At 34.7% G+C, this 18844-nt stretch overlaps 1 protein-coding gene across 2 annotated transcripts in view; it reads right to left on the bottom strand.

The window, feature by feature from the left end:
- The window catches only part of LOC138708062 (zinc finger protein 16-like), an 83917-nt gene that overhangs the window by 36781 nt on the left and 28292 nt on the right, over positions 1-18844 (bottom strand). The window contains exons 2-3 of one of the 2 annotated variants that reach the window (XM_069838192.1): positions 16091-16252; positions 15633-15725 (exon numbers count right to left, since the gene is read on the bottom strand). In XM_069838192.1, the coding sequence (XP_069694293.1) occupies positions 15633-15725; positions 16091-16252 (255 nt within the window). The remainder of the gene's footprint in view (positions 1-15632; positions 15726-16090; positions 16253-18844) is intronic. The other variant, XM_069838193.1, reaches the window with a different exon arrangement.

The following is an 18844-nucleotide window of genomic DNA, read 5'->3' as shown; positions in this document are numbered from 1 at the left end:
GAAACATGTTAAAGAGAATAGTGTACGCAGTGAGGGAGAAAAGAAGGATTAGTTCTGACTTCTTTAAAAGAGATTATTAGAAGAATAGGAAGAGAAAGTGTTTTCTTTTGTAAAAGGTAGTAGAGTGATGACCAAAGGGTAAATACAAGGATGATTACAGTATAATGGTCCTCAACCCTCTCTCCCGCATCTTTGTAAAAGTGAACCCGGGGAAATCTGAGGCCGAGTATACAGTAGGCATACCTCTAGTTGGAAGAGGTGCAAAAATGGTCAGTGCCTACTACCTAAATGGCCAGATTAGATTCAAGTTTCGAACTGTGAACATCTGAATGTCGAAGCATAAAGTGTTTAAGTTGAAAGATAAAATGAACATTATTTCTGATATTGAACATGGTCTGTCCCAAGTGGGCATTAATATTGTATGTATAGCAACGTCAATAGGCAGTGTCTCAAAGCTCAATTCTATACTTCATGCTAATAACTAGCACCCAGCTAACTTGTAAACTACACACTATACTGTTTTTGCTGTAAGAAAAATCCTAATGTAAACATAAGCACGTTGCTGGCATACCCGTGATTGGCTCCCAGTCGAAACACTCACATGACGCAGGAAAATATAGTTCGTATTTGGAAACCACAACCTTGTATTATTTGAAAATAAAAAATTGAATTCTAGTTGTTAAATACAATGAAACATTTAACTTCACTCATGTGTAAAACGCTATGTAAAAGAAAAGCTACTTTTATATTTTGTTATGTACTATGAACGCGGATGAATACCAACGGTAATACCGAGGTAGTCTGTTCTTGTAACAAGCTGGCGTCACTTAAGCACGTGGTACTGAAGTATGGCTTCTGTATCCTCAACTGTCCATTGTGAAGACATAAGAATTAAAAATAATTTAATTGCAGTAATTATATTGTAAATATTTCCTAAGCAAACGAATGCATAGTAGTGAGGTTAGGCCTACTTGACGAGTAACGGGAAATGTTTAACATGAAACAGAATGGACAACAGTGGGCGGGAACACGTGCTGAGAATCTATGGCGCCAAACATAGGCCAATGAAGCCTCACTTCAGTCACGTGCTATTGTTTACATTAGGATTTTTCTTACAGCGAAAAGATAATAGAGAGCTTTGAATATGTATGCTGGAATCATGGCCTTCTTCATAGACTATTTTTCTAAAAGCCATGAAATTATGGTACAGCACTAAATTAAGAAGGCAGTGTCCTAATGCAGTTTAATTACGAGTTATAAGCTGTTATTTTTTGGAAATTCGAATTCTTTGTTTATAAACAGTTTTCCAATAAACAGTTCATGAAACTTAAGTCTCAGGTTTATGAACAGAATGGTAATTTCCTGCGATGGTAGAAAAGAAACGTAGAAAGATGTAGAATTGTAAAAGGTGTTCAAAAGATAGTTATGAAAATTACGTTTGGCTGTCAACAATCGAAATAAATGTGGAAAAGGTAAGAGCCTGAAATATTACAATATTAAAAAAATGTAACGCAGATACCAACAACGTCAATATTCCAAGTTAACGTGTTATTCTACACTGGACTCACATTTTATTTCCAAAGCATCATCAGATTTTATAACCTCCAATTGTTAATGAGGTATCCATGTTTGTTTAGTATACAAGTCAACAATCAAGCAAGCATTTTTGTTTACTAGCTACTATGGACTTGATTGCTATTCACTACGTAGCTTTGGATCGTAACTTCTGATGTCACATCTGGCTATTTAGTCAACAATCTAATTCACTTCAGCTGAAAATGTAGCTTTAAGACACGACCATAGTATAAAAACACACACTTCGGTTTTAGTGAACCTCGGATATAGTGAACGAAATATGCTTGTCCGCAGAGGTTCGCTATAACCGAAGTTGACTGTATTGCAGTAATAGTTTATCAGCAGTATGACGACCCTCGGTAACTGCAGTTCCAAACATCAGTATTATTTTGAAACACACTAATATCTAACATTCCTAAAACAAAATTTTTTATGTTCAAAATATGCTGGCATACCTACACTGCAAATAATCACAAAATACGATGACAATATAACAGTAGGCCTATATGTCACGTGAGTTAAACATTATGACATTCCATCTTGGAGTGTGACTAATCCCGTATTAGAAAGAGTACAGTGAGTGAACTGGGAAGTCTAAAACAAGGACGTGTATTCAAAAAAGTAAGGCAATCAATGTCTACATTATAATAATAATAAAAAAATGAAAATTATATTTATAACAGAAGGAGGGCAGTGCCACCAACATCTTTCTTTTAAACACGATCCTGCCTCACGAAATTTTTTAACTGTTACTAACCTCCAACAAAATGAGGAGACTAGAGAATACTCGAAATAACACCACACAATTACGATGATCACCGACTATCTGAAATAACACCACACAATTACAAATTTAAGTGCTGAACTGATTGCAGAAAGACACGAAGAAACATAATTAAAAGTCAAACTACAGACAATTACTGAACTAATAGAATACCAAGAAATTGCAAACTTCTGTACAAAACTACAATTGGCTGCTTAGAATAATCAAACCGATGTGACAAATTTCTGTTGCGTATTCTGTTTTGACCTTAGTACCAAAAGTGATCTTTACCTTGGTTATTTAATTACCTGTTTCTTATCGTTCCACTATAGAAACAATTCTGTGTGTAATGAAGTGCAGTCATATTTAGGGTTGCCAACTTTTTTTTAAGAAAATACAGGAGACTACGCAACCTACAATATTTCACACAGAAAACAGACAAATTATACAATTCACAAAAATTAACGGTACTAAAAAAAAACTTTATTCTACACTTAGGCAGTTGGGCTTAAATTAAGAGTATTTTGAGACATTTTACTTAGTGTAATAGTTTAAAAGAGAATTGTAAACATTTCCTACATGAGTAGTTGAAGTTGACTGTGATTTGCAGTTCTGATTTAATTATATGTGTTGTGCTCCTGTTTCCAACATCTGTTCATAAGAGAAAACACTCTCTGCATGAGCTCTGCTGCCTGGTATGCTTATAACAGAACTTGCTAGTTTTTTTTCTAAATTTTTAACTCTTTTAACATTATTGCATTTTAAACTAGTGGCTCCTGAAACTATTTCTGGCAAGTATTACTTCTACAGAGATTGCACATTTTAGTGCATCTCTGGAACAACAGAATCCATCATATAAATCACCTTCAATCATCGAAAAATTAAATGTTTCAAATAGATTTTTACATTATGCAAGAACAAGGGAGAAAAATGCTCGAAGAGAAGAACAATACGGAAGTTGGGAGACTGTTAAGAATTAGGGCTAAATATGGGAGATCCCGAGAAATATGGAAGGGCTGGCAACCCTAGTCATATTTATAAAGTAAATTATTATCTGCAACTGGCAATGATATGTTATTGTCACTAGAGCAACCTTGGGAACCACTCATAGCACAGTACAGTCAATTAAACTGGTGCATTAATTAATGCAATGCTGTGAAATTTCCAAAGGCTCTCTAGTACTTTCCTGCAGTAGGTATGTGTTCTGTTAAATTAAAAGTAATACCAAATGCATCAAAACTTGTTCTAATCTAATCTTTCCTTCACTATTGCAAAAGGATTTCTCATGGTCATCAGCATAGTGCACTCTCGTGCTGGCGTCTCTTACACACTAGCACATTGGTGCATCCATGGCTGCTGACGAGTAAGTAGTATTAAAATGGCGGAGTTTCGTTCATACCAGAAATTACGTAATTTGTTAGTGGAACTCACAAGGAAGGCTCACCAAGTGATACTGGATTTTCACAATGATTGTTACTCCATACAATACATTTGAAATAAGAAACCTCTCTATAAATTTCTACTTCCAGAGAAAGCCTAGTTTTCGAGATATGATCTTTTCAAATTCTTCAATCCGGAGCTGTAACAGCTAATGCAAACAGTGCTATGTGCTAGATATATCAGGCAATAAATCTCATCTAGCTGCATACCGCACTGTCAAAATCTCCTTACATAACATAAGTTATGAAAATGACTTATCAGATATATTAGTTTCGGCCCAAGACTTTATTATAAACTCACAAATCATTTTGTGCGAGATCGTGCGTATTTGCTTGGTTTCCGCACAAAACCAACCCGCGGTAAGTCTAAAATTCCACATTCAGTATTCCCAACTGAACACACACAACAATTTCCCTCTTCTTACTGCTTAAGTGACATATTGATTTTACTGCTTTAGGCTTTTAACATATTATTTTTAGAGACGTTCAATATAGTAATAATTATAAATTGGAAACTTACCACTGCAATTTCACCTAAATTGCACTGTTAATTATTGTTTTTAACTATTTGGAAAAATTAAGTAAACTCTACAACTCCACTAAAGTTACTGCATTTCGTGATGCATGTAACATTAAGGAAGCCGTTTGTTTTAAGTTCGCATTTATAGACTGGGGGAAAAAAAAAGACAGACGTATATCACGGCCTGCTGGAGTATAGTAAACACAGAAAACATTTTAAAGCAACAATGTTGAAGATAGATATTTTTGTTTTCCAAAATTGCCGTCACTGAACAGAAACCAAGATGGAGATTTCATTGCAACTAATTAGAAATTCCTCTTTCAGGTATGTAATAAACGATCTTCGCACAAAATAATGTATGATACACGAGCGGTATGTTTTCTTTCAATTCTCGGAAATTAAAAAAGCTCAACTACGTTTCACTTTTTCAAACTTTTCCTCGAACATGAAAACTTCAACATACCGCTCTTGTAACGCATATTACTATTCCAAATTTGAAATATTTTAAAATTGAACCTTTTAAAAAAGAAATGAATAAAATTATTCATGATATATAATATTAACAAATGTGTGTATTTTTTACCTTTTTATTTCTGTCAACTATATTTTTGTTTTTATTGAATGTCACTGGTTTCTGTCTGATTGTCAATTTATATTAAATGTGTTTTTTTTTCTCTTGCATGTTAGCTGTTGGTCTGAATTAAGTTAGTGTATTTATTAAACCGTCTTTGTAAATTTTATTTTATATTATTGGCTACGACCACACCATAGACGAGCACAGTAGTGGCTAAAAACATTTTTTGTTGTACACTTTAGAATCTGTACTCACTTCGCTTACTAGCTAAATAAAATAAATATTCATGAAACTGACCACAGAATAGTCTAAAAAGAAATAAGGAAATGTAAGCATACATGAAATTACTTACTGTATTGATCACAGTAGTGGAAATCGTTGTAAAAATCCTCAAAACAGAGTGGCACTTTGCACCATGAACATTTCTGAAAAATAAGTTTCTCACAGTCAGCTTTAGAGCAGTTCTGTACATCAACGTGAAAACAGAATTCTACAGGAGTAACGAATTTATCTGGTTTGTTGTCAAAGTACCCAGCTTTATGCCAGCCGTATTTAAACATATTTACATATCTAGTAGATGAAAGCTTATTATGTGTTAAGGGCTGCAATTTTTTCACAATATCTCTCTGATGCAATATAATATTCGTGCCAAGTAACAAAACACTACCAGAGAACTTCCGAATGAAATTTTTCCAAGGCCTAAAGCATACACGTCAAGAGGTTGAACAATCGGAGATTTGTGTGCTTTGGAATTGTTAACACTTCCACCATTTTACCTTCTGGAGTTATTCTTTCTATAGCCTGTCTAGCTTGGTAACTGGTCCACGAGTCTACCAAAAAATACTATGATCACTGAAAGATGGAAAGTATACTTCCTGAAACCACTTGAAGAGGTGAGTTTTCATAAGCTTCCCCGATTTTTAGGGCATTGCATAAACATTTGGGGCCTTAAACATTTTCTTCTTCATGATGGCAATGGAGATATGGGACTTTTATGAGTATCAAGCAATTATTTTGAAAAATCATATCTCGAAGGCTAGGCCTTCTCTGGATGTAGAAATTTATAGGGAGCTTTCTTATTTCAAATGGAATGTATGGAAAATCCATTATCACTTTGTGAGCTTTCGTTGTCAGCAATAAGTTTAATGAAGCGCACAATGTTCACATATGTATTTAATTAAGCATATTTTATGGAATTAATACTCAGCATGTTCGTCTGTAATGTCAATAACTTAAAAATATATGTCTCCTCTGAAATTGAGGGGTTCAATGAAAGAAGAGGACGAACCACAAATCTTGATGTGTAGAATATCTCCTTATTTCACTGGGATGTGAAAAAATAATATCTTTAGAATAAACTCTATGACAACATATTATCACAGTCTAGTATATACAGTCACGAAGCTTGAGTTTTGAGGGTGCTAGAAACAATAGACTGTGACAGTACTATTTTGCATTGCCTGTAATGAGGCGATATTAGCGATCCTAGTGGTGAGCAACTACCTATTATTTGCATATTTACTACGTATTGAGCTTCGTGACTGTATATACTAGACTGTGATATTATTCCATTGATATAATTCACATCTGTAAAATTTGGGATTTAAGAGCACAGATGGCAAAACATTCCAATATGTAAATATCTTAATTGTGGCTTATCTCCTTATCTGATTGGGCCCCTCATCACATGAAGGATTAACACAATTGAGAGGCTGAGTCTCAGCTGTGTATCTAATATACAAGTATTGGTCGAAAAGAGAAAAAAACTTCACGAAAAAGCCAATCATAAGAACAGCTTATTTATTATTTATTTTCACAATATTTCTCGTGAAAAACAACTGAATAGACTACAGTGGACTATAGTGGACTTTATGTTGTCAGCAAACAACTGGAGACATTAAGAAGATTGATTGATTTTCACAATATTACATTTGTGTTAATTTAGACTACATGTACACATTGTACACTTCTTGCAATTTTATTATATGACGATTATGTTTCTTTATTAATTTATTATTGCCAAACATGCCCACAGAGGCAAGATTTGAAAAATATATGATATCCATGTCAAGTAGTTGACTTTCCCATAACAGTAGTTTTTGTTTCAATGCTTTAATATTTCCAAACAACTGAACAATAATTATTGTATGATCTCCACTTCCAAGGTAGGCATATAGGTTTGTTGAGAATATTGACATGACGGGTCAAATCGGCAAGAAAGGCTAAGTCACTGATCCATTTATCATCTTCAAGCTCTGGAACTTGCTTACCATTAATAAGGCGATTACTTCATGCAAAGTGTAAAACGGTGAAGGAGCTTCCCACGACTGACTGACCTCACATTAGTATTTGGGTCTTTTAACTGCTCCACCATTGCGATTCTTTCGTCTTTCAATGTGTCGTAATCATTAGCATGAGAATCTATGTTGAATCTTTCGTACACTACTTTTAACACTTGAATATAAATAATTGATTAAATAGCGATCTTACTCATGTTAATTGTGTAAGCATGTGCGGCTTACAGCTGTTTCGGTGCTTCTTCACACCATCCTCAGAGCCTACTAGATCTCAGCGTCATCTCGAACTTCGCTGTCTGTTGTGTGGGTGCATTCGATTGTTGAAAAGTGTTGAAATGTGGTGTCAAATAGTGTGTGTGTTCTGAAATTGATCTGTGTTAAGAATTTGATCAGGGTGTGTTTTAGTGTGTCTGTATATTTCATGTTGTTCTAGTGTGTTGAGTTTTTGGTTTTTGGGTTGTATGTGTAGGATTTCCATGTCTGTATTTATGTTATTGTATGTGTGGTTAGCATTAGTTATGTGTTCGGCATATGTAGATGTATTGTGTCCTCTGGTTATTGCTTTAATGTGTTCTTTATATCGAGTTTGGAATGATCTGCCTGTCTGTCCAATGTAGAAACTGTCGCAACTATTGCATGTGAGTTTGTATATGCCTGTGTGGTTGTAACACTAACATACGAAAACAAAAACACACACAAGATCGCATCCTCATTCAGAAAACAGAAATGCAACATAGCATACAGAACAGAAAACAAACTACAAAGACATCTCAACACACAAACAACACAAACAAATAAATACAACCACACAGGCGTATACAAACTCACATGCAATAGTTGCGACAGTTTCTACATTGGACAGACAGGCAGATCATTCCAAACTCGATACAAAGAACACATTAAAGCAATAACCAGAGGACACAATACATCTACATATGCCGAACACATAACTAATGCTAACCACACATACAATAACATAAATACAGACATGGAAATCCTACACATACAACCCAAAAACCAAAAACTCAACACACTAGAACAATATGAAATAGACAGACACACTAAAACACACCCTGATCAAATTCTCAACACACAGATCAATTTCAGAACACACACACTATTTGACACCACATTTCAACACTTTTCAACAATCGAACGCACCCACACAACAGGCAGCAAAGTTCGAGATGACGCCGAGATCTAGTAGGCTCTGAGGATGGTGTGAAGAAGCACCAAAACAGCTGTAAGCCGCACATGCTTACACAATTAACACGAGTAAGATCGCCATTTAATCACTTATTAGCATGAGACTTGTCATATTGTTGCTGCAGGTTATATTTTCTCATCACATTGAGAATCTTATTGCAAATTAAATATCTCGCAACATTTTCAAACTCTGTAAAAAAAAAAAAAAATACTTCCTCCTGTTGGGTTAAACAACATAGTGCAAGATGACCTCCATTAACCACTATCTGAACGTTCAGCATTACACTCAGTCACAAGTTTCTACTGACTACTCTCCACTGATCACCCACATCAACTAAGGCAGCTTTCTCCCCTTCCCTTCCTCAGAGCATGGACCATGGTGCATTCTCCGAGACACTCCTTATCCGTTACCTGTTTCAGCAAGTGCTGATGAATGCTGCACTAGATGGTGTCTGAAATCTCACTATTTTCATCCAAAATACGCAAGATTCCTTTCTGTGACAGAAAACTAAAACTTGATAGTACACAAGTTTTTTTTTTTTTTAAGAACTTATTGCCCGAATTAAATTCATTCTATCAAGAACATTTTGCTTGTAGTCTTATGTAACTGCAAAACAGTAATAAATGTAAAGTAGGGACAATCAGTGATCTGCTAAGTTATCTCTCAAGGACATAGCTATCACATGTCATAGTTACATGCCTTAGGCCTGGTATTATAAACACACTTAATCTAGAGATTATGTAAAGCTGAAGTTAAACCTAACCGAGAGTTTAACTCAACACACTGTATTAGAGTCTCAGTGAAGTTAAACTGTAGTGGAATACAACTGGTATTACTGCTAGGAAAGAAAAGAAGACGATCGCTGCTGTTTTATTAGATTATTGCTGTTAAAATATACGATGCTCGTGGAGAATCTTCATTAAGAAACATCTTTGTTCTTCGATAACAGAGAGAATATCAAAAAACCCTGTAGAGCATACATGGGCATAATTTTCGGTTACGTGAGCCACTCGATTTGAAATAGTTTGTTTACTAGGAGAGGAGACTGCAGAGTAGGATGGGAAATATAAACTCCTGTGACCTGCGTCACCTTATCGTAATCGCTAAGGCGGTCAGTGGCGAATTATTAGGAAAGCGCTTGGTTAATGTGAGAGACTCGAAAACTTTTATTCAATTTGGCAAATTAATTCGGCAGCTTTAATCATAAACCTCTTTACTATTTCTCCATCATTGAATTGATTTAAATCACAGGCGAAAAATTGCGTAAATAGCCAATAATATTCCATCACGTTGACTACGTTTATTTTCTTGAATATTCTGGCGTTGATCAAGATTACTTAATAGATTTGCACGTTCTTGACCTAAAATAATTTCAGAAAATCATATTTCGTTTTCTACGCACATTTGATATTTTTTATAAATTTCTTTTGGAAATAATACGTACAAACAACATTTAATTCCTCGTACCTTTTAATGCAGCGTGTTTAAGGTATAATGTCGTATTTAGTATACTATGCAACTGTTAAGATCATGCATTTTCTTCGGAATAGCACGAAAAAAAAACATTTAATTTGTCTTACCTTCCAATTCAGCATGTTCTTTATGACATAAGGAGTAATGTCATGTTATATTAAATTTATTAATGCCTAATAGGATTTTCGAGCATAACATACATCGTATGTTCTCCCCTTCTAAACAGCAAAAAAAAACTCTTCCACCCATTTCTCATGAAATAATAGTTTTCTAACATGTACACACTGCTTTGATAATGCCATTATGCCACCACTGATATTGCTTATGAAACTGATATAGAACCTGCCCACGCCTAGGAGCTACATGAGGGAGGAACGGGGACTGTGAAGATGATGTCACTCAGAGCGATAAGCTCTGTGAAGGTCAGTGAGGCACTAATTCTCAAGTGAGGCATGATGCCCATGTTTGCTGTAGAGGAACAATACTGCCTACTTTAGTATGCTTGTCAGACTTAACCTCAAATAGTTTCTTAATGCTGGCTACCAACGTTATGCTCCCGAATACATTGCAACCAGACTAAACCATGCACGATCATCCATGACTAAATTCCATACACAATCAGCTGACGAATGAAGTAATAATATTAGTGTGCGTTTTTTATAAGTTGCGTAGAATGTTTATGAAACAATTAATTCAAATAAAATTATTTTTAAAAGTTTAGTAATATTAGGTAATATTATGTGTTTATAAAACAGGCCCCAGTATCTCATAGTAAATCTTACCAGAAGACTGCCTGCATACATAGTACAGTGCGCAATAGGCTTACAGTTGATTTGTGGACATTTCCGAAATCTTCCATCGCTTTCAGCATATCTATTACCAGAGGAAAAAAGCGTGACATAACAAGTAACTGACGCAGAGTTTCAATATAATATTTAAGAAAATAAAAAGGAAATCTTAGAAAGCATGATGGAAATATTCAGATTGTCAATTAATATAGATAAACACAATATAATATTTGTTACTCAGTCAAATGACAAATCAATGTAAAATAATGACTTATATTATATGGCCATTAAGTTTTATATACATGAATTACAAATTGCAAACGTTTTCGCCCATTTGGGCATCTTCAGGCACAATTATACAATATCTCAATATCAAACTGTGTAGCCATTACATTGGTGGTAGATAAACTGTTTAAGATTAATGATGTACAAAACATCTCCATAATTAAAATGTAATATTACAAGTCATAAAATTAAAATAATTTTAAAAACCACGTAGTGTTATAATTACTAGCTACAGTTCCAACAGCAGCAGGTCGTCTCACGTCTACATAACTACTTCAAACATAGGATGTTTTATAGTGATCTATACAGTTGCCACGTTCAAACGACACATAATTCATCACTCATTGGACTCTACTGAACAAGAGTTCCACAGAATATTATGAAGTTTAATTACAACACTACGTGGTTTTTAACATTATTTTAATTTTATGACTTGTAATATTACATTTTAATTATGGAGATGTTTTGTACATCATTAATCTTAAACAGTTTATCTACCACCAATGTAATGGCTACACAGTTTGATATTGAGATATTGTATAATTGTGCCTGAAGATGCCCGAATGGGTGAAAACATTTGCAATTTGTAATTCATGTATATAAAACTTAATGGCCATATAATATGTCATTATTTTACATTGATTTGTCATTTGACTGAGTAACAAATATTATATTGTGTTTATCTATAAAAAGGAAATCGTTTATCTTTCCAAATAGTCTTCAAATTCAAACCCTAAAAAACACAATTTTTGCACTTTCTAATTCTTTTGTTGCATGTTGTATCCAAGTATAACAATTTTTCGAAGCAAGGTTAGCACTATAAAACATAATTCTGAAGGTTTGGACCATGTACTTCGAAAGTCTGAATCTGCGTTAAAACTCACGTTCATTTATACGTCAAAGTGGTGCACTCTATTTCGAAAAATCCTTCGCCACTGTGGTCGTTCAGTAATATGTATATGTCTCGAGTGCTCAATATTTAATATCTGTACTGTAGAATTGTCAAAACAACCTTTCAATAAGTTTCACAACAAGTTAAGGTCTCTCTATAATAAATATAACATTGTTATAATTTCAAACGTGCCGCAGCACCATGCACATGGATTATATTGAAGGAGAACCGAGGGGTAGAAGGACTATGTCTTATATCGATGTAGATTTTGTAACTCTGACAGTGAAAAATTAGAGAAGGGAAAACGATTATGAATAAAAAAAAAAATACTCAAACTTAAATATGTCTTTTTTCGAAATGTTCAAGTGGGGGTTCAAACTCGATAACCCCCTCCTTGCATATGCCCCTGAGTAGTGGCATTGAAACTAATAGCTCATGCACTTCATTGCTGCAAGGGAGAACAAAGCATGAAAGGGTAAAGGTAATGCATAAGGGCCGTAGTTTTCAACCATCTTGAACTAACCAATTTCTATGTGTGTTACATGAAAAATCAGATGTTATTTTCTGTAAAATATGTCAGGAAATTTTTGAGGAAGAACAATTGAAGTTTTCTTGGACTTTCGTGCAGAGTTCTGCCCCTTGATCCCCAATATTTTAAAGAAGCTGATGCCTATATTCAAGTTGCAGTGCCAACAAATGAATGAAATAATTAGATAATAAAAAAAATCTATTCAGGGACATGAAAAGTAGAAGTCAAATGTCACCAACACCTTTTTTCGCAAATTTTTAAATAAATTGCACAACAGTAGGAAGTAACTTTCTCTATTCTTCACATAATAACAATGTAGGAAAAGGACAAGGAACTGTCACGAACACAAACTAATCACAAGAACAAATAATGACCTTCTCAAGAAGAATTATGTAGAACTTCAATGAACTTGACAACGGCAGTAATACAGTAAGCTTAGTAAGTGATGATTGTGACAAAGAAGAATACCAACTAATGATGTAATTTTTTTCCCTTACTCAGAAATGCCCAAAAGCTTGCACTGCAGCCTGAGGTTTAGTCTGCCTATCTCCTTATTGCAGGATAATTATTTAACTATTCAGGACAGCATTCCTGTATGTATGTGGTTCACTGTTTAGTACCATTTATCTATTCAGCTACAACAACTGGTTTGACAGAGCCAGACTTCTCCACCTCCCCTTCCCCAGAAATTCTGTAGCTTTCTCAGATCAATGCCATCTATATGTAAGTCACAGTACTAGGCTACATTCATGCTGCAGTCCACACCTGTTGAGTAACAGTTAGTGCGTCTGGCCGCCAAACCAGGTGGCCCGGGTTCGATTCCCGGTCGGGACAAGTTACCTGGTTGAGGTTTTTTCGGGGGTTTTCCCTCAACCCATTACGAGCAAATGCTGGGTAACTATCGGTGCTGGACCCCTAACTCATTTCACAGGCATTATCACCTTCATCTCATTCAGATGCTAAATAACCTAAGATGTTGATAAAGCATCATAAAATAACCTACCAAAAGAAAAAAAATAATAAAATTCATGCTGCATCCTATATATTGACCTAAAGATCGCATTACTGTAAGTATCATGATTCACTATTTGGTGCCATCTATCGTTTCAGATACACATCACTCAGGTCTGAGAGAGTCTGTTATGAAAACCCCTTAGTCTCCCTGGGACTTATGCATCTCAGTCAGATGTCATCTGAAGTGTACATGGGAAAAACGAACAATGGCACAATTCCTTTAAGGGTGATGTTGTTATCTAATTCACTGTATTACTACTAACTTTAGTGTTATTTTTACCAAAAGTGGTGAAAGAGAATTAAAACCACGGATACACTCATCGTTTCCTTCATTACAAGAAGAAACAGCAATAAATTTTGCAGTAATATACTGAAATAGATCATTATGTCACCCTTAATGGAAATGTGACATTGTTCGTTTTTCCCGTGTACCCTTCATCTGTGTGCAAATCACAGTACTACATCCAGTGCATTCTCGGTCGACCCGAAACTACTGAACGATGATAGATGAAGTTGAAATTAATGAAGGTGAAATGAGTCCAAGGTTCAAAACAGAAAGTTACACAGCAATTCTGCTTCAGTTGGTTGAGGGGGAAAACCTCGGAAAAAACCCCAACCAGATAACTTCTTCCAACCAGAATTTGAACAAGAGCTCATTCGTTTCAGTGTCGAACATGATAACCATTATTCCACAATGGTGGAATGATATAATAAATGAATTCTAGAGAAAGATACCAATACCACAAAATCCTAGAAACTGTCACATTTGTTCTTTAAAACCCTATAGCACTATTAATCAGGTCAATGGAATACGAACTAAATTCCAATACAGCAATTCTATACATTTATTTAGAATAAAGGGTGCGCTTCCATACAGGGGCAGTGGCATTTCCTCTAAGGTTAAAGCCCAGCTTAGGTGTGTGTGTATTAATCGAAAATTAGGGACTACAAAATATTGAGAATAGGACGCATGTTTGTATGACATTTTTTTTTTTTTTTGGATTAATCACACACCTAAACTGGGCTCTAACCTTAGACAAATACCACTGTCCCTGTATGGAAGCGTGCCCAGAATAAATATTACTGCCATTACGGCCCTCTTATATTTGAGCCGTTCAGAGCAAAAGTGGTGTAAGTCAAAAATGGATAATGAGGGTTAAAGTAAACATTCTGTAAAATACAGCTCAAAGTAGCAATTAATATTCAATTTATTGAAACTATTAGTAGTCAGTGGATAGCATGAAGGACATATTAACTGCTACTTTGCGCTGTATTTGACAGAATTTTTACTTTAAACCTCATTACCCAATTTTGACTTACACCACATTTGCTCTGAACGGCTCATTTAAAGAAAAACATAGTGGCATTGTGAATGTAATTTTAACAAAATGTTTCAAGATGAACAGCAAAAAAACAAGACAGAAAAAACAATTCTTATTTAGGAAAGAAAGTTATTTGTCTCTGGAAGCATGAAGACTGAAAAATGAATGAAATTTTCAAGGAATACAGGCAAAAAATTCCACAGAATGAAGAGTGCTACCAGAAACTAATAACTTAACTTCCGAAGAGAGATGACATATCCATTGAAAGTTCATTACCGAAATGTTCAAACTCCTTGATCATTCACTGCAAGTATCATTCAGCAATTAATCCCTCCTCAATTGTAAAAGCTCTCACATTGGCCATGACAACATAAGCACGACATTGCAATACTATAATTTCACTTACATCTTACTTTATTTTCTTTACCATTATCAATTAGGTATACATAGACTTGGAACACAGGACAGAAAATAACTTCAATTATATGTGGTAGTATGTGTCAAGTATGTTGTTCAAACATTATTTAACAAAGACAAAAATCAGAGACTCTCATGCACAATCCGTCTCAATGCCAAACCAATATAAATTTCATGAAAGAATGCATTAAAAATATTGACGATAGATATAAACCAAAATTTTAATCAATTCTGTCTTTAGTTGTTTAGTTTTCAGAACAAACATTCAATGATGCAGGAAGGGTAATGTAAGTAAGTTATGGTAAGATCAGGTTAAAGCATTTTTTTTTTAAATTTAATGATTCTTTCTATTTACAAATATTTAAAGACATGGTGGAAGACAATGGTGGAAAAAACCGAAGTTCTCAGAGAAACTTTGTCCTAATCCAAATTTCACAGACTCTGTTAAGAATCACATCGTAATTCCTCTGGTGAGAAGTCATCAGCTAAGTAAAGTAGAGTTACAAAGAAATTGAGTTGCTGAGATACAGTTTATACCTGTAGATCTGCATCTTTTGATACTTCTGCACTATTTTGAGAGATATATGTCCTGTCAAGTAGCCTGCCAGGTAGTGTTTCACCACAGGAACCCTGGAGATGAAACAGTGCAGTAGATTCCCATTGTTTTCTGCACTGATGGCATTAATGAAGGAATTGTCAGGGGAAATAAAAAATGCACGACTCTAACAAAATAATTACTGTTATAAAATGGTACATTACAACAAATTAAAAATTTAAATGTATAATTCGGTTTCTTAGAAGGGAAAGTATAATTTATTTTTAAATGCAAATACTAAATTATGTGCCAAAAATGCAGTCAAAATAATAAAGAGAATTTCTGCTCATAAAATTGCCACAGTGAACTATTCTATGATTACCAAATACATTAAACATATACAGAACTAAAATCGGATATCTTACTGTTTGATGATTATGGTATATGAAATTATACATACCTTGCCCTCTCGTGTGAAATCATCTGAATAGCGAAGCGATGTAAAGTAACTCTCCAACATAGCTTCTGCATTTACACAAGACTCCCTAAAGTCATAGAAACTCTCTAACTTATCCACGCAATGACTGCAGATGATCTTCGGTAAGGAATCGTCCTCACACACCTATGCAACAAACACAAACACAATGATTATATTAAACTAAATTTGTCGCATATTCTTAAGGCTCATCATGAATAGTCAATAAACTGAATCATTTTTAAGTAATAATGAAATGTTCCATCAGCACTCTGATCTTACAGGTTGTAAAATTTAGTTAAATGTAAAATGTTATGTTTTATTTAACGACGCTCGCAACTGCAGAGGTTATATCAGCGTCGCCGAATGTGCCGGAATTTTGTCCCGCAGGAGTTCTTTTACATGCCAGTAAATCTACTGACATGAGCCTGTCGCATTTAAGCACACTTAAATGCCATCGACCTGGCCCAGCATCGAACCTAAAATTTAGTTAATAATCTCATGTCTAGTAGTTACTATATCACAAAAACTGTAAGCTGGTACTTGTTAAGATTATGAAGACATCTATGAATAACTGCTTAGACCACAAAAAGATCTACACATCATGGATGAATATGTAATAGGATGCGTAATTTACCGAGTTTCCTGCTTCACCCGCTAAAGGCACTAATGTAGAAATTGATCTTGCTGCCATCTGTTATCTTTAGAAGAACTTATTACATCTAGCAGCACACCAAGTGGCGAAAAGGATAACTAATGACTCCATGCATCCAGTAGCGCACCTGGTGGGGAAAAGTTAAACTACATGAAGAAAATATTCCCCCCCCCCCCCTCCATTCTCAAACCAAGCAATTTTAAACAAAACTTTACAATTTTTATTCCTCACATCATCTTCCACTGAAAGTTCTTATTGGGGCCAACAGGAAGATGAAAGAGACTGTCTATTTTACACTACCTTCTAATACAACTAACTAAAATACAACCAAACAGGGACAGAAACGAAAACAAAAGGTTACATAATTGAGATCGTATTCTTTGGGTATTTAGTGTACAGTGCACTGAAAAAGTCTGCAAAAACTAGTTGGATAATTGAAATTATTATATTACTATCTAATACTTTAAAATACATTCAACAACACCATTTTTACAAGGTCCATAAACATCACTGTTTAACATACACTGCTTATACACATATATCACTTATATCCACTTCTTTGCAAGTTTCTGGCAGCCATCTTGTCTTCTCAACCAACGTCTCTAACACAAGTGGAGAATTTTGGGGAACCTACCCATCATATAGTTCTAACGTTCACCACATATGTCAGGCACTGGTTTTGTTATTTGGTCTGTAAGACGTAAGATGGTGCTGACTGCAGTTTCACATCCTATTATATATTCATCCATGTACACATGGTATGGATTGCAAGCAAAAGTCGGGGCAATCCCACTGATAAGCTCTTTGTTACATTTCGTGATGGTACTGTGCACAGGCAGGCAAGCAGGATTCATACTCTTAAAATTGGAGGGAAAGGGAGGAGAAAGTGACCTTCAAACATCAATAAAATTCAGTATGTTGGAGTCTATAAGTATGCATTTTTAATGTTTTCTTTTATAAGCACATATCCAAGTAGATGCATTATCTTCCACTCCTATATTAGATGATGTTCTGTGATGTACCACAAGCTGTCAGATGCTCTGCTACTATTGTAACTACTTCAAAAAATATCACAGAAACGAACTGAATGAATGAATGAATGAATGAATGAATGAATGAATGAATGAATGAATGAATGCATTACAACAGGTTAACGAGTGAACATGTGAATGCAAATCTACGTCATCACTTGGTAAACAAAAGACAGCTTTATCTTAGTAAACATGGTCTCTTCCTTTGCAATCATTACTCATTATTGTCTGCATATTATTCTTCTATTTCCCACCTTTCAATATCATCTATACAAGACATTATGTAAACCACAAGACGTTGAAGTTAAGTAAGTAGAGAATGTAGAAGAGCATAAGGAAATCCACTGATGTACATGTGAAGAATTTCATAAAACTGTGACAGCATAAAAGATTTCAACACTGAATCAGTGTGTGAACGCATAATTATGTGTTTTTGGCCCAATTTCCACGTAATTCAGTCAACATATTAAGTTATTTTTTATGCTCGACCATGCCGAAATGTAGTAATTATACACCTGGTAGCAGCCCTTTAATGCACCTCATTAAAGTACACCTACATTAAAATTCAGTTGTTCAGCCAATCAGAAATCACCATTGTAGCATTATAAAAGCGCAAGTAAGCTTATCGATTATTCTCGGATATGCAATCAAAAGACAATTAGCGAAATGTCACGGAGGCTGGAAATCCAATACTGTCGCAGAAGGTTATGTTCTGTTACTATAATAATTAGCGTTAATTGTAAATAATATTCAAATAAATTCAATTTGTCATCTCGTTTTTCAATGTCTAATTTAATTTCAATGTTATATCAAGATTAATATTTAGTTTACTCTCTAGATTATATCAAGGTCAATGACATTCGTTCCTCGGAAAAAATCAATACTTTCGCGTCTGCGCACATCTCACAATTTAGAAGGTTGGTTCCATTCCTCACTTAGATAAACATAACATGAATACTTATGAATAATTTCAAGTTAGAAATATGGTCGAGCATAAAAAGTCGTATGAAACTTGCCTATAATGGTAATTAAGACGCTCGTATGAAAATTATG

This window comes from Periplaneta americana, chromosome 10 (genome assembly GCF_040183065.1).
Source record: "Periplaneta americana isolate PAMFEO1 chromosome 10, P.americana_PAMFEO1_priV1, whole genome shotgun sequence".
In the NCBI taxonomy this organism is placed as follows: domain Eukaryota; kingdom Metazoa; phylum Arthropoda; class Insecta; order Blattodea; family Blattidae; genus Periplaneta; species Periplaneta americana.
This window is presented reverse-complemented; position numbering and strand designations above follow the sequence as displayed.